Source organism: Monopterus albus, unplaced genomic scaffold (assembly GCF_001952655.1).
Source record: "Monopterus albus unplaced genomic scaffold, M_albus_1.0 scaffold209.1, whole genome shotgun sequence".
Taxonomy (NCBI): domain Eukaryota; kingdom Metazoa; phylum Chordata; class Actinopteri; order Synbranchiformes; family Synbranchidae; genus Monopterus; species Monopterus albus.
Genome location: NW_018128089.1, coordinates 1,196,782 through 1,214,050, shown reverse-complemented (window position 1 = coordinate 1,214,050; position 17,269 = coordinate 1,196,782). Strand labels below are relative to the sequence as shown.

General features: G+C 42.0%; 1 protein-coding gene across 1 annotated transcript in view; it reads left to right on the top strand.

Annotated features, from left to right (window-relative positions):
- Positions 1–658: 658 nt before the first annotated feature.
- The window catches only part of arhgef2b (rho/rac guanine nucleotide exchange factor (GEF) 2b), a 31,844-nt gene continuing 15,233 nt past the window's right edge, over positions 659–17,269 (top strand). The window contains exons 1-5 of the mRNA XM_020618838.1: positions 659–996; positions 14,947–15,115; positions 16,396–16,463; positions 16,552–16,615; positions 16,759–16,891. Of these exons, the coding sequence (XP_020474494.1) occupies positions 940–996; positions 14,947–15,115; positions 16,396–16,463; positions 16,552–16,615; positions 16,759–16,891 (491 nt within the window). The 5' untranslated portion in view covers positions 659–939. The remainder of the gene's footprint in view (positions 997–14,946; positions 15,116–16,395; positions 16,464–16,551; positions 16,616–16,758; positions 16,892–17,269) is intronic.

Genomic DNA, 17,269 nt, shown 5'->3' with positions numbered 1-17,269 from the left:
TGGTTCCACGTCACACATCTGTTGTACTCTATGTGGTGGTGGTGGTGGGGGCGGGGTTAAGATAACCGTAATTTAGTACGCCAAATTCGTATTCCCGTACCTGGGAGTACGCATTTGTTGAGTTCTGACTTTAAATACAAACTTCCGACAACGGGAGAACATCTTGCTCTCAGTGTGGAAGTAGAACACCAGCGTCCTTGCTTACAGACTACTGTTCTCAGAACGAGATGTTATATAACGATTTATAACCTGATGTTAGAGGGTACTGGTGTAGCGGAGTTATAATTCCATGAAATCAATCCGCTACACTGCCATCTCCGGAAACGTCGGAACAAGTTTCCAAATCGGCATTAATTGATAAACTGACCACATATTATCCAACTATTTGACCACAGTCAAGGGTTGTGTTTCTGTCACTTCCTATACAGACTGAAGCCGGGTGAACAGCGCCTACACTGTCAGTCTTCCCGGCAGCTTTTCGTCACCACCCGCCTGCTTACGAGGTTAGGCGCAGTTCATCGCGAACGAGCCTTATACTTATCACTCACATGACCTTCGTCAGTTGTCCGATTGGCTATTGCCGATCACGTGACACGCAGACACGTTCTCATAACTAAAGACCCCACCTACAATGGCACATTACTGTCCAGGTGTTAAAAACAAGCGTTCCCTGACAGCCGGTTGGCGGGGCTTAAGGTGCGAGCAGTGAACTGATTGGATGAGAGCGACAGCTGCGGGCTGAGCTGTGTTTGGTCAGAAGTAAACAGGGGAGCTGTCAGTTAACGAGAGGTACCGCCTCCCAGATTTCAGACTGTGAACTGCTCCGGGACCAGAACCGACAAAACGGGGGAATTATCGCTGATCAGTTATAGATGAGTTAGTGATTAGTTTGTGACCAGGTGATCGATCGGGTGCGAGCGGTTTGATTTTTCGGAGGGGATGTCCCGGCTGCTGGAGAGCAGGAGACAGGGCAGGATGAAGGAAACCAACGTGAAGGTGAGTTCATCGGAAAAAAAAAGAAAGAAACGGACTCACGGGTGCGTGGACGCTCTCTTTAGTGATCGATACCGATAGATACTGGTGATTTGGAACTGATCAGACAGTTTGGATGTCATTGATCAGACAGAGAAGTGGATTTTGGGAGTCTGTCTCACTTTCCGTCTGTTCCGCTTTGTTCGCACTCTCTCGCATCTGGAAATCATCGACCTTGGTTTGTTCCGTTACTGCAGATGTTCGAGGGTTGTCGATAGTTATTATAGATGATTGATCGGTGATTGGGCTCAGATGTGTATGTGTGTTGAAGCAGGATGTGTGTGAACAAACGGTGAAGTGGCGGAGCACAGAAACAGGAAAAGGACTTTTTTCATTTTAGTTCACACCTTAACCGGTTTTGATGTCTTCTGTGGGGTGCGGGGGGGGGGTTAGTAGCGTGTGTGTTCACTGTGAACCTTTGCAGGTTGTGTTTCCGTTTGTTTTTGTGTGTTTGAGTGTGTGTCCCTTAGCAGCAGCGTGGCCGCTTTGTCCTGCAGGAGGAAACGAGTGGGGGGAGGGGGAGGTGTGTGTGTGTGTGTGTGTGTGTGTGTACGTTGTCATACAGGAAGTGTGGGCCAGGAGTGACCTTTGACCTGCCTGTAAATTGTTAAAATGTCACTTATTGTTTTAGACAAAATTTGAAAATGCATTAAACAGAGCTGCTGAAACATCCCGGCAGACAGGTAGGGTTTCAGTTCCATTAATTTGAATTTCAAGTACATCAATTTTGATTTGATTCATGATGATTCCTTTACTTCAGATAAATGCCAGTGTTGCATAAACCTTTTCATGCCAGTGTTTTTCTTGGGTCCCCTTGCAAAAGAGCCTGTAAACCTCTAGGGGCCATTTTCTCCTGGTGAACTAAAGATTAAATAAATAAATAAAGTGCTTTTTTGGAGCTAACTTTGTTTCAGCATTCAACAATTGAGTAATTCTGTTGTTTTCATGAGTTTGGATAATGTGGTGTTCAAGAATTTTCCTCTGCAAATGTAAAACAGCTGAAGCAAAACACAACAGTATTTGTGTTGTGGGGATAATAAAACCCTCACAGCACTAACAATGCTGTCATCACTCTGCATAATGCAGAAAATAAACACTTTCCCACATGGCTCCACACATCAGCTGCTGCTTCAGTCCAGACATCCACTTCAGTCTGAGCACAGACAGGACCGAAACCAGCTCACCTGCACCGTTTTGTTGACATCAGCCTGATGCCTGCAGACAGCTGCTAGCTGGCGTTAGCTCCCAACAGGAGCAGGCCAAACAAAGTAGAAGCTGCACAGTGTTCACTCGACTTCCACGGCCTCATGTCTCGTAGCCAGAGATAATATCTGTTCAACACAGCAAACCAAGCTCAGATCAGTGTCAAAGGCTTTTATCAGTCTGGCTCTCCCTCTAAGTCAGCTACGAGTTAGCCACAGTCAGTTAACATCCTGAGTCATGATAGGCTGTAAAGTAGGGCTGTACCCGACCAAGAATTTTGTCATTCGACTTGGATTTGGTTGTTCAGTGCAACAATTTGACTGTTCATTACTTAAAAAAATATATAGGGGTTCAGAGTAGAACCACTGCTCCTTCACATCGAAAGGAGCCAGTTGAGGTAGTTCAGGCATCTTATCAGGATGCCTCCAGGGTGCCTCCCTTTGGAGGTCTTCTGGGCACGTCCATCTGGTAGGAGACCCCGGACCAACCCAGAACATGCTGGAGAGATTATATATCTCATCTGGCCTGAGAATGCCTTGGAATCCCGCCAAAGGAGTTGGAACACATCGCTAGGGAGAGGGACGTCTGGGCTACCGTACTGAACCTGCTGCCACCATGACCCAAGCCTCGATAAGCGGTCGATAATGGATATGTGTGTGTGTGTGTATATATCTCCCAGGAACAACATCTGAGAGCTCTGTCGAGAAGAGTGCAGTGCTAGGAACAGCTAAGATACTGCGCAGGACCCTCAAGCTCCCAGGCCTCTGGTAGAGGACCTGTGCTTGAAGGAAGGAACACAAGACCACCCCAAAGTGGGGGGCGAGTGGGGATTTTTTTTTTATATATGTGTGTGTGTGTGTGCGTGTGTATATATATCCTAGACTGTCAGAAAACTGGCATGAATTTCACTGATGATTTCGACCACATTAACATTGATAGTCAAATGCGAAATATCTAATGTCGGGCTGCCATATGGTTTTGTCAGAATAACAAGACAGGCTGCTGACTGGTATTTCTGTTGAAACAAATGCTCTTATAAGCAGTTGTTTCTTCTGAGACATGGTTATAACCGAGTTTACCAACAAATTTGAGATTCTCTTGGCAATTAACCACGGCGCATGTTGTTACATTTGATGTGTTCCAACTTGCACTGCTAAAGTATATATATTTATGATTCCTCTTCATTACAATGTTTTCCAAGCACATTTTGTTAAGTTCCTAGTCCCAGTCCGATGGATGCACATCGCAGAAACATAAGATAAACTTGAATGGAGATGTTTAAGCAAACTAGACTCACATATGCAAAACCAGCCACATCCTCATGACGTTAAAGTCTTTTCTCTTGTAAAAGACCACGATGTTTGAAAACACTTAAAGTACAAATCTCACCTTTATGTGTCTTGTCCTAGCGGGTTATGCTGTCATTTTGTCCTCCTTCTGGGCAGCAGTTTGCTAAATAGTATCACTGGATCTGGTACGTCCATGCATCGGACAGGGTCACCAAAGGGGGTAGAATTGAGCAATATGCTGCTTTGCACACTAAAATGAGGAGAAGGCATTGACAAACTATTGGGCTGGGGCTGCCTTCTATTGTAATGCACACTGGCTGACAAAAAGTGAAATATAATAAAATAAAAACCAAGGTTCAACTAGAAGAGACTCAGTCAACTGGCAGGCCTCATGACTAATAATTCGACTAGTCAACTTTGAGGGGGCGGCCTCAGGCAAACTTTTGCCCTGTGCCTGTGTAGCAAGTTTACGACCTGTAATAGCCAGCTATCATCTACGTTATTTTGACTTAAAATTTCCTTTTTGTGCTTGTTGTAACAATTCGTTTTCCATTAAGAAGACATTTTAGACACTGTGAAGCTGGATCTGAACCACTTAAGGTGAATTAATGGTTTCCGTATACCCTTGCGCATACGTGGACACGGAAGAGGGGCTCACACGCGCTCCAACTCATACTTCCAAAAGAGGGGCTAACTTCTGTCTGCATGCACTTACATTCTCCAAGCATATGCATTTTGATGTTCTTTCCAAGCATGTGCATTAAAAGAAAACAACATGTACCCATCTATGCACACACCAAGCCTGTGTCTCTACCAAGGGTTTGGCCAATCTCCGTCCAGGAGTTCGGAGCCATTTTAGTATCTTTATACTCTTTTAATGAGGCATGATAAAGATGTAGGTACGTAGCAGCAGATGTCTTCATATAACTACTCTTCAAAACAGGCATTCATTTTGGTTTCCTGGTGCATGCGCATTGGGGGCTTTGACCATGCGGACGCAAACTTTTGGTCTGTGCACAGGGTCCACATGGACGCTTGCTGGTTTGAGAAGATGATGAAAATTACATTACTCGACCTTAGTGGACATGCAGATGTGGAAAGCATGAACTGGCTTTTAGCCTCTAACAAGTAGCCTCTGCATACACGTAATGTTTAGTGCAGCTGTACATTATGGAATCCTTGAAATAAGAATCACATTAAAATGGAAAATCAGTATTTTTATCCAGCCATACATACAGATGTATTGATAAACGGATAAAGAAATAAAAGAAGTTGCAGTCAAGACTTTAAAAACAAAATTTGGTGACCTATACTGGTTCCGGTATAGGGTTTATGTGACCTATACTGTCCAGTATAGGTCACATAAACCCTGTTTCCTCTGCATGAGCCAGACTAAAAACTCAAATTCTCCAAAGGTGATTTCTGTCATTTTTGGAAGATATTAATCAGGCAGGTGTGTGTATAGCTTGTCATTGTTGTGGTTAGATTGTAGTTAGTTAGTTATTTAATTATCTAAAAAGTAGAGATGAATCAGAAATGGCCAGTTTTCAGCGTGATCGGCTGATCACTGAGATTTTTGATTGTATTCCGATCACATTTAGAGGCACGCAGTGGCACAGACCAAAAGCATAGTGTGTGCATGTGCATGCACCCAGAGCGAGGTTCGCGCTCTAGTCTGTACCAGGCGCATGTTCATCCCCACATTGGAAGCGCTTGGTGCACAAACAGCGCACAGAGGAGCTACAGAAACACCTTGGAGAAGGGAAACTATACGTCTACTACTCCGACAAACAGCACGCAATGAGGGAATTACTGGCTACACGTGGGATGCGTGTATATGTCCAGTTTATACAGCCCATGGTAAAACAACAAATAGGCACTACACACACTTCAAAAAGAGCTGTGTGCTCAGTGGTAACAGGCGTTCTTCTGTTTCTGTTACCTGTTGCATCTGTTCATACATATTTGGAGAACTACAAATATTGCACTTTATTTTTATTTGGAGGAGTGTAAAAAGAAGAGAAAAGGTGCTTTATTTTTATTACAATAAAATTGTTCATGAAAGAAATGTTACAAAAATGTCTGTGTATGCTGTCGATTAGAGAATCAGCAGGTCCGACTTCAAAAAGATTGGAAATCAGAGTCAACCCAGAAAATTGCAGTCGGTGCCTCTCTGGTAAAAAGGTGGTTTATTCTGTCAAAGCTTTCAGTGGCAACCTGATGCTGTGGCTCCACCTCTGGTCTCTACTGCACAGAATCTGCAAAATGTGTGTCAATTCTAGATGGTTGCTATTATACTGGTGATGTTTTGACGATTTTTGCATAGTGGCAGGAAGTGGTGATGGCTTGTCCATGTTTATATACACTATGGTAGAGATTAATATAGAATTTCATTGATCTCAAAGGGAAAATACAGAAAACACTTATCAATGCTCAGTGATCCTCCAGATTCCTCCTGCAGTCCCAAGACACACAGCTTAGGTTGCTTGGTGACTCGTAGGTGTGAATGTGAGTGGCTGGCTGGCTGTCTGTCTCTGTGTGTCAACCTCTTGCCCAGGTGTATGCTGCCTCTCAGCAGCTTGACCCAGCCTCGTATCTACAGATGTGCTCAGGCTCGGTTACTGTGGTCCCACTGGCTTCACAAGCCTCAGCCCACTCGGTATCCAGCTGTCATCCCGACTTATCTAGCACCACTAGTCCTACTGGTTGTCACCAGTCATATCAGAACACTACCACTCTGTGACCTCATTCCTCAATCCTGCCCTCACCCAGAAACCACAGTCGGCTCAGGTGACGCCACTGTGGCTGCCACACCTGTCTTGTCATCAAGTCCACAAGGGACCTTTATAGTGCCTTTCTGCAGAGTTTCACAGAGTCCCCTTGGGACCTGGACTTTAGCAGACTTGATCCGTAGTGATACGACATGACAATGTAAAACCTAAATGTACCAGGTTTACTGCTGTACGAGTTTAATGATGCAGTAAAGTTGTTGTTGCAGACAGAACATGGAGCAGGTTTTAGTCTCCACCATGGTTCTGGCTATTTGACATAGCTCTTGTTTGTGACCTGTCGGTTATCTGTAGCATCAGTCCTTTTTCTGTGATTGCCTGCAGGTTAAACTATGAACCTGAACTCTGGTTTGATTTTAACATACAGCTGACAGTGAGCGACAGTCTGTTACCATGGTGATGTGTTATTTAAACTGAAACCGGAAGTGAGTTATTTATTAGCAGAGCTGATGAATCAGAGCTGTACTTCCCCTGTGCTGCGTACTGAGCTACAAGTGTTGTTTCCCACACTGCCATGTAATTTTAGCTACTTGCTAAATGTTCACGCACAAAGTTGTATTCGATAATAGTGGAGTCAGCTTCACCTGATTTCGAAAACACTAAAAATACCACTAGAAACACAGTCAGCTAACTAATTAGCCAGCTAGCTGCTGGGCAGTATAATGCAAATGTTTTGTAAATACTTATTGCTAGTGATAGATGTTGGATAAACTATGGTAACAGACCACTTATTAAGACTTTGAGACTATAGTGTAGTGGTGTAGTAGTAAAAGAATCAATATTTCTAGAGAGAAGTTGATGCTTTTTGAATTGGAGTCAGGAGTTTTAGGAGTCATCGCCCTTTAAGATACTTCTGCATTGTTTCAGCCTCCACAGCGTTTCTGTGGGTCCATACAAGTCTTTTGAAATCTAACAAAGGACTTGGTGAAACATGCAGAAAGGCGGCTGCACCCGTGGAAGTTGGCGCCTGGTACATACTCATCAACCTGCGGCTCCACACTGTTTAACATACAAACACAGTTTATTAAAAACCTCGCTGTTTCATTAGAGCCACACAGTGAAGATAAACAGTCTGATCTGATCCAGAGCGCATGTTTTATCTGGACTAAAGTCAACACCTGCAGTAATCACACTCTTTGCAGTTCACTGGTCAATAACACCGCTGTAATAAATATAGGTTCTACTTTCGAAAAATGTAAAAAGTATTTGTGTTAAACAAATGTAAACTTTTCTGCGCACAGTAAAGAATATGAATGATCTATGTTTTTATTTAGTTGTTGTTGACAGGTGTAAACAGTGCGGTCACGAGAGACAGATCAAAAGTATCAATGTAATCGAGCTCAAAAGGTTTCAGTACAAATGATTTCCTCAGACTAAAACCATTAATCTGACACCTCAGGAGAAGCCAGGTAAATGTTCCTATACTTCATTTACCATTTGATCACTTGACTGAAATTCCTGACATAATAAATGTCCAAATTGTGTTTACACATATTTATGAGTAGAAATATGAGCTGAGGGCCAAAACATGAGTCAGTCTGCTGTTGGATCATCACATCTGAGCCAGGAAACATTTTTTAAGCATTTCACATGATGAATAGATAATTTTGTTTTAGTATATCACTTGCGTGGTGTAGAACAAAATTATCTATGTAGAGATACTGCTTGCAAACCAATGATGGTAAGATGATGTCATGGGGTAGGACTGGATAAGTCTGACTTCTTCCTACTCCGTTCAAGCATGTACTAGGTATAAGCAAATTGATATTGGATTAGCATTTGTTGGATATGTGTGAAATTATGTGTGTTGACATATTGACTGTCTTTACATGTTTGAAAGAATAAATCAAATCAAATCAAAATCAAATATGATGGAGGGTTTCAGGTCAGGGCTGAAATAAGCTCAGTTTTGTGAAAGACAAGAGTCAGTTTGGTGCTTCAGTAAACTGCAGTGAATCAGCAGTGATTGCTTTGCCCAAACTCGTTTTACCTGCTTTTCTTTCTTCACACCTTGATTATTGCCACAACCTGGTCACTTGCCTTAAAGCGGGTTTCCATCCAGCTTATATTTAACCAAATGCCATAAACATCGCTCTGCACAGATCTGATTGTCTCTTCACTGGCAGCAGAGTCACGTGTATGTCAGCGTTCATTCACCAGGTTTGTTTCCATTGCACTTTGTCTAAACCTGCACAAATTCATTTAGAAATTATAGGACAAACAGGCAGAGTGTGGCTGTGTTTATTATTGTTTACTTTTTGTTGTTTGTTTTTTTTCATCATACCAGCTTCTACAGTGTCCTGTTTTTATTTTCTCACCCTAACCGGTGATTTAAAAGACACTGTGGTAAGAGAGACAAGATGAACTGCCGGAAATAACTGTCACACGTTTATTGTTACACACATGACGATATGCCACTTATGAACAGTTATACACCCAGAGGGCAGGACTGGTGCTGTTGCCCACAGTTAGATATTCTGGGGGGAGGAAACGTTGGGTTGGTGTGTTCTTTTTGGGGGGGAAGTGCATGTATGTGCAAGTTAATTCGGTTGTGTTTAGTAAAGAAGCAGCTATCCAGGGTTTGCAGTGTAAGGGGCACAGACGCCTGCATAAAAAGACAGCCTGGCTCAAACCTCATTCCTTGGTAAAATCCTTAGAAACCACTAGCTCGCCATGGTATCATCATAGATTAATACATATGATTTAAAAGAGGCTTCCACGCAGAGGAAATTGTTAGTCTCGGATGCGATCCCCATTCATCATCATTGAAAATGTCCCTGTTTCTGATGAAGATCTAAACTCTTGGTCCTTCTGGCGTGTTTGTGTGGTCATGGTTCACATCAGCAGCAGCTTCTTTTGAACAACAAGCTCAAAATCTTTGAGTGTTGTTAAAAGTCAGTGTAGCTCTGACCCACAGCTCCAGTCTGGACTCCAGGTTCATTCGCTCCTGACTCCAGTTAGTTTTAGTTAACGTCATTAGCCGAGGGCTTCACGCCGTTTGCACCCTACACCGTGAAAATTCAAAGGATGTGATCACTATGGATGAGAACAACACCGCGATTTGTGTTACTATTTCAAACAGATTGTGTTTGTTCACCTCCTTGGGGACATTCAGGCGTCCCCTGGCTCACACGCTGTAGCAGTCAGCAAACCCAAGGGTTAAGACAGCTGGTATGGGACACACACACACACACACACACACAGAGTTGTTGATTATTGGCTCATTATTCTTAGTCACTGGCTAAGTGATGTGATGTATGGCAGTGGGGACAAAGGACCTCCTGAACAGATCATGTTTTTTCATTACTATAACATTAAGGGATTTAATGCAAGTCATTCTAAAGGGTTCTCTCACTTTCCATCAAACGTGTCCAGTCATACGTGGTGGTGGTTACATGTGTGCTGCCTGTCTCCATGGCGGGTCAGCTGGGACCTGGGGCGTTGAAGTAACTTCTTCACTTCAGCTAAAACTTACCTGTTGTGTGTTTTGAGGTCTGGTACAAAGGAAGGTCCCATGACCTGGATCAATTACCTGTTACCTGTTTCTCACCTGAATTCCATCTCTGTCCTTTGTGACTCTGCTGGTGTAGTGTTTCTATCTCCAGCCTCTCGCTCTGTGGCTCCACGTTTCTGTCTCATGACCCCTCTCCACCCTCAGACAGAGCGCTCTTTATTTCCTTCCATCACTGAGCTCTTTATCTATTGATCAGCTGATCACTGACTGTCACCAGATCACTGAATCTGTTTTAACCATTTACACAGAATCTGTGTCAGTTCACTGATCAGACCTGTGTAACTATAAATGACATTTATACTAATGGCAGTTTATATGAACAGGCAATGAACCAAACCTCCACTCACAGTTTTCCATGTTTAAAGGAGAGATATGAGCTACAGATAACATTTCTGTTTATTAATCTGTTTCACCGAGTTTCTTAAAGTTCAGTGAGTCTTCAAATCTATTCAGAAAAACCCCACAATTTTCACTTTACAGTTATATTAAACCAAAATCATGTTTATTTATCTTTTTACTCAGTGATGATATTTGCTTGCTGGATTTTGGTTCAGGTTCAGGAAAGATGGTGGTTCTGGCTAAATGTCTGAAGGAACTGTGAACTGGTTCTGTATGAAACCAGACCTCCATGTTTGTCTAAGCCGAACCTGAAGCTCCGAGAAACATTTTCAAAAGCCAGAGGTGGAGGTTGGACTGTGAGATCAGAGATTCTGGTGGAGAACAAGTTAAATACTTTGTCTTTATATTGAACATTTTACTGAAATGTTCAGTATCAACATCTTTGCTACTACATAAATTAACATTTCCTCATGATGTTGACAGAAAATAATCTGCTTAAAGTGATATTTTCTCTAAAATGTATTGACTGTTGTAAATGAGCTGTATAAGCTGAGATCATTTATTGATCCCGAATTGCACATGTTAGAGAAGCACAGAGACAGGGCAGGTAAGAAAAAACAAACAAGAAGCTCTTGGAATATAATAAAATAATAGACACACTAAAAAGCTGTATAGGATATAGTGTGTACATGTCAGTCCCTTTGACTTAGTTATTCACCAAAATATTTGTGCAATGCATCCATTGTTTCCTGTTTTTATTTTATTTTATCTATCCTTTATTTAACCAGCAGGTCTCTGTAGAGACACCTGGCCAAAATGGCAGCATCAAAGAGTCACACAACAACATACACTCTACATATCAGTCACGCGCTAGACAATAAAGTATGATCTGTGAAATATGAGCATAAAACCAAGTCATGTAAAACTGTTACAATCCTCCTGAAGTATTTCTGTAATATGACATTTAAATAGCTTCTCTTTTTTCAGTTGAAGTTTCTCCTGTAGATTTTTACATAAAATGAAAATGCAGTTTTTCCGAACTTGAAGCAGACTGTAGCTTTACTGTAGGTGATCCATCTGACGATCTGCTCTGAGCCCCTGGAGCAAGAGAAAACATTTCACAAAGGTACCCAGGAGGTTTTCCAAGGACAGCTTTAAAATTAAACAGCTATGTGTGAAGCGTACAGTACGTCTACTAGTCTTTAGTTAACCTATATAAATCACAGTGGTTCTTGTCCCTACATCTAAAATGAAACGTTAAGGAGGAGCAGTAAACAGGGTCAAGTCTGTGGACTAAGGAGTCTGATGCCCGCATATAGATGATGTGTCACCGTAGTCTCAGAGCAGTAGAAATTTAACAGAATCTGATGATCTACAGAATCAAAAGCCTTTGATAAAGCAACAAAAACAGCAGCACAATGTTGTTTCTTGTCAAGTACAGTAATGATGTTATTAGTAACAGTTGCTGCAGATATTGTGCTATGACCTGATCTGAAACCCGACTGAACATCACTGAGTATATTTAGTCACAAACTGATTAATTTGTGAGTTAATTATGATTCATGAACTTTAGCCAAAACAGACTGAGTCGCTTTGAAATAGGACAATAATTGCTCATCTGTGATGGAGCACCGATCTGGAGCAGTGCACATACACAAATGAGGATTTCCATATTTTAGGAATGGAATTTGATGTAAGACTTACATTAAAAATCAAAGTGATAGGTTCTGCTGTCAAATGTACTGCAGCCTTTAATCAAGAAGGGTCAAGGTTGTCAGGACCTGCTGATTTAGAGCAGTATATGTTTTTAAAGCTTTGTATACTTCAGATTTTGTGAGTAGTTAAAACTGAAAAGACCTGTTTCAGAGTTACACTTAATAGAAGCTGTGTCCTGAGTTCCTAATACAGCATCATGCATATTTGATTCAGAAGTGACTGACAGAAAATAGTTGTTAAATGCTTCAACAGGGGATTGTTTATCTGTGAGTTTGGCATTTCTTATTTTGAAAGATTCAGGTAGTTTCAAAGGTGCAGTAGATCGAGAGACAGATTTAATTAATTTCCAGAATTGTTTGGGATTATTTAGATTTTCATTAAGCTTATTAAGAAACCATATTGGTTTTACATTTTTAATTTCTGTAGTACATTTATTCCTAAGTGCTCTAAACTGAGTCCAGTCTGTTACTGACTTTGTCCTTCTAGCTTTTGGCCAAGCAGCATCTCTCTGATGAAGCAAGGTCAAGGGGTCATCTGAGAACCGGGGGCTGTTTCTCCCTTTAATTCTACTTTTTTTTTATGGAGCATGTTTATCACAGATTTGTAAAGGATGAATGAAAAGGCTTCATCAATATCTGAAAACAAACTTTGTGTAAGTCTCTGTGGTAACTGTCTTACAAAAATGCTTATTCATTAAAAGGATTAAAATGCCTTTTAGTAATGCAATGTGGTTTGGCTTTAGTGATTGTGGTGTTCCTTATTGACGTGACTGTAGAGAGGTCGCTAACACTGTTACAGATCATTTCAACTGCACTATATTTGTGAGGGCACTTAGTCATTTCTTAGTTAATTTCTCTAGTGCTTTTATATTTGGTCGAGCCCAAGAAGAGGCCAGCTTTGATTTTAAGTTTGTGATTTAAAGAGTGACACAGGTCTTAAAAAGTGTCTGATGATGACTGCCCATTATATCTCATATCACCCAGTAAAACTAGCTCTGATTTAGTGAATCTGTTCAGTATATCTGTAAACACATCAGCAGCTTCAGATCCAGCGGTGTTTATGTAGATTGCAATCCTCTCACCATAACCATCTATAAATACCTTATTGTCTGATATAGATTTTTAGCCATGTTTCAGATAAAAGCCAAATATTTTCAGGTTTCACTTTCTGTTCCCTTTCGTGTGTCATATGACTTAAAGTTTAAAAAACATAATTTTGTTATATAACTGTGGACTTTGAGAGGTTATAACATGTTTCATTGTTTAATGACAGTTTTAGAAAGGCTGGTTATCAGCCCTATGAGGAGCTTGTCTCAAACGCCTGCATGAATAAATAAGCCTTAAACTGAGAACAAAAGACCCCCAGATCAGAAGCTGACCGGACATCCATGGGAAGCGTGGTCATAAGCCACCATGAACGCCTGGTTGTCAGCATGCTTAGGTCTCGATCTGGGGGTGACCAAGAGCAAGCGATTATTAGAAGGTCTAAGAGGTCTCGATGCGCAAGAGTGTAAAAGCTCTGAAATATAGGTGCTAAACCATGTAATACTTTAAAAACAAATAACAATCTAAAATGAACAGGAAGCCAATGTAATGAGGGTTATGTGATCCTGTTTCTGAGTATGCAGCAGCATTCTGAACTAGCTGAAGACCAGAAAGAGAGGCTTGCAAAATCCCTCATCACAGAGTATTACAATAGTCTAACCTAGAACTAATGAATGCATTAGTTACGAAAGGACTCACATTGGTCTCTCTATAATTGTGAGGACCATCACTGACACAACACATGCCCTAGTCCTTTACCCTAACCTAAATCTGGTTCTAACCTGAACTCTAAAATCAGGTGTGAACCCTCAAACAGCCCTTTGAAGGAGTGAAGACCAAACAACATGTCCTCTCAGTGCAGAAATGTCCATGCAACTGTACAAAGTCAGACATACACTTCCACTTCCTGCCCCTCCCAGTTCAGAGCAGAAGTTAATGTGAAAAACACAGGAGAGAAAAGAGAAGTTCAGAGAGACAGACAGCTTCTTGTATCTGCGTCATTGTTGGAGAAGTATTATGTACAAAATGTATGTGGAGAGTTGTGAATCTACATCTCAGTCTGTGTGGGCGTGCGTGCACAGATCTAGATCTGCAAATATGCATTTGGATTTGTGAATGCATAAAGGAATCTGAAAATGTATACTAAGATTTGTGTATTGTTGCAATTGTAAGACGTGCAACAAGGCATGTGAATCCTTTGTGATGCGACTGTACGAGGTTTGATTTATTTTAACAACTGCATGAACTAATGTGACTATGATGAGGTCACCAGTGAAATTATTCTTAAATGTTCAGGAATACGATGTTTAGCTGAAAAGAAACGGAGATGTTTTGATCATAAGACAAATGATAACTGTTCAGACTTTAGATACCCAGACGTAATCAATGGTCATGTGTTAGTTGATATTTGCAGGAAAAGACTGAAAAACTATGGGGGATATTTACTAAACCTGTCGCACTGTCAAGGAGTGGAAAATACTGTGGCACAGCATTTTTTTTATTTAGTGGGGTGTTTATTAGCATAGTGACACACCTGTGTTCATTTGAATACACACAGCTTTGGACCTACTGCCTGAAGGCTGTTGCTCACTTGTGGACCGAGAGGGACAGTAGAAAAGTCCAGGATTACAGCAACTGAACCTTAATATGGAAACCAACAAACATATTTCGGAGCTGAAATCCCATAAGAGTCCCTGACTTTCTCATCTGGCAAGCAATTTACAGCCTCTCCCTCCTCAAACATGTTCATACTCTGACGAGGTCTCAGACGACTGACAGCAGGGTGTTTACACCTGCTTTAACGCTCCCGATGTTACACTTCAGCCGCAGTTCCCTTTGTCACAGCCGTGAGATCATACAAAGTGGAGATGAAACGTGATGAAATAAATGACTGAAAGATGAATGAACAGATGAATTCCTGACACCTGAAGTTCACTTCAGCCTGAGAGTAAAAACTGACTGATCAGTTATTGTATAAAGATCAATACTGTACTGATCGTCATGTCTCTCTGTGTGTTCAGAATAAGGAGAAGGAGAAGGAGCGTCTGAAGGAGAGAGAGAAGGAGGCAAGAGAGAGGGAGGCCCGCCACAGCAACGGTCACCTGTTCACCTCCCTGACCGTGTCCTCCACCACCTTGTGCTCCTCCTGCAACAGGAGCATCACGGCCAAGGAGGCGCTCAGCTGTCCAGGTAACCTTTCCACAATGCTTTCATTTTTATTGTGCTGTTCCTGAACCCAGCACACCTTCCAGAAAAACAACAGAAAATACTGCAATTCATTTTGGAGATTCAGTCATAGATTTAAACAATTTCAGGGCTCGTGGGTGTTTGAGCCCATAATACAGGGTTTCAGGTCCTTGAAGAGGTTAAGTCAGTTTTCAAAGCGGTTTGGGATCTGTGAGCAGGTTCCAGGGGCCTAACTGACACAGTAATGTTGTGATCATAAGTTTATGTTTACAGTTTGTTTAGTGACAAATCAGCAAACCATAACAAGCACATCTGTGTGTGTGTGAGACAGAGGGGTTGAAGTGCTCTTTCTCTAACCATTTTATCGAGGATGCTTCGGGAGCGACTTGTGTGACTGAACCATGTGCCCCAGAATGCACTCCATGCCAACTAACAGAAATGGTAGAAGTTTAGAGTCAGGCTCAAAGCTCTTACAAGGACTGCTATCATGCCACCTCATTTGACTTTTATTTTTTTTTAGCTGAGAAGCATTTAAAATGCCAATACAGTCTATCCAAGTAATACCGATCTGGAAATGTATGCTGATATTTTAAGAGATATGAGAACCCACTAGTGGACTAGCTAGCTCTAATTAGTGGTCAGCTACATTTTGTCTGTCAGCGGGGATGCTGGTGTTCCAGTTGCAGCTTGGCTGTGCCGTCAAAGAGTATAGATGCCAAGAGGCCACATGGGTGCTTTCTGACAACGGTTGCCATTTTGGAGTGAAAACGCCAGTAGGAACAGTACAAACCCTGCAGACAAATAACTTAATCGACACAGACATGACAGAGAAAGTGAATTCTAAGTTGAATAAGAGAAAACAGTGTTTGGCGCTCAACGTCTTGGCAGTGTACATTCTTTGGTAGTGTGTCCTCTTGTCCTTTGGGGGGGTTGGATTTAAGAATGGAAGTTTGAACCTGCCGAACTTTGTACTGAGAAGCACCTATAGTTTAGTTCTATTGACATAAATACCCAGCATGCAGTTCAGCTTCACAGCAGGCTGATTAGCATGGCCTGAATGAACCAATCACATTCAGAGACTGAACTCACCAATGTTTTACAACCAGCTTGTTTTACAGAGAAAACTGGGTGGCATCATCAGGACAAAAACAGTGTGAGCAACATGTTACTGACCTGAGACCTGTCTGTCTCGCTGTTGCTCTTTCACTTGTGTGTCTCTCTGTCTTTCTCTCACCTGTCTCTCTTACAACTGTTTGTCTCTTTCTCACCTGTCGCTCTCCCAGCCTGTAATGTCACCATCCACAACCGCTGCAGAGACAGTCTGGCCAGCTGTGCCAAGATGAAGCAGAGGGTAAGACCCGTTTGTCTTTACTGAATACCTGTCTGTCTGCCTCGACTGCCTGACCACATGTCTCTGTCTCTCTCTCTCTCTGAAACAGCAACAGAAGCTGGCGATGGCGAGAAACAGTTCAACTTTGCAGAATGTTGCTCTGCGGACCAAAAGTGAGTCTACCTGTCTGTCTCTGTGCCTGTCTTGTCTGTCTGTCACATCGCATATCCAGTTGCATTATGGAAAATGTAGGATCAGTGTTGTTGTTTTTCAAAGATGAAGAATAAAGTTTCTTCTTCTCTGTGTTTGCCTCCAGCTCCGATGATGAAGGAGCGTCCGAGCTCAGCCATCTATCCCTCAGACAGTCTTCGTCAGTCCCTCCTCGGGTCCAGGCGAGTTCGCACTGGACTCTCACTAGCCAAGAGCGTCTCCACTAATAACCTTGCAGGGTGAGACTGGGCAGAGAGCTGATTGGTGCTGCAGTAGCTTCAGATGTGCAGTCAGTGTTAAAGACAAATGCATGTTCTGATAATGTGACTGTAACAAAACGTTAGAAATATCTGAATCTAAAGCAGCTCAATCCATCACCACCAGAGTCGGCACCAGGACAAATTAAACAGGAGGCAACAGGTTTTCACAGGGAGGAAATGTGGTTTTACAATACCAATGAATCTCACAATATTTTCAAACAAGTATACTTAACGCATTGCTGCTTTATGCAACGAAACAAACATATATGGCGTTTCACGTAATGCAGTATTACACACAGGTAACTGCCACTTCAGTACAAACCATTGCCCTGGCTGCAGCCCTGCAAAGTAGCACAG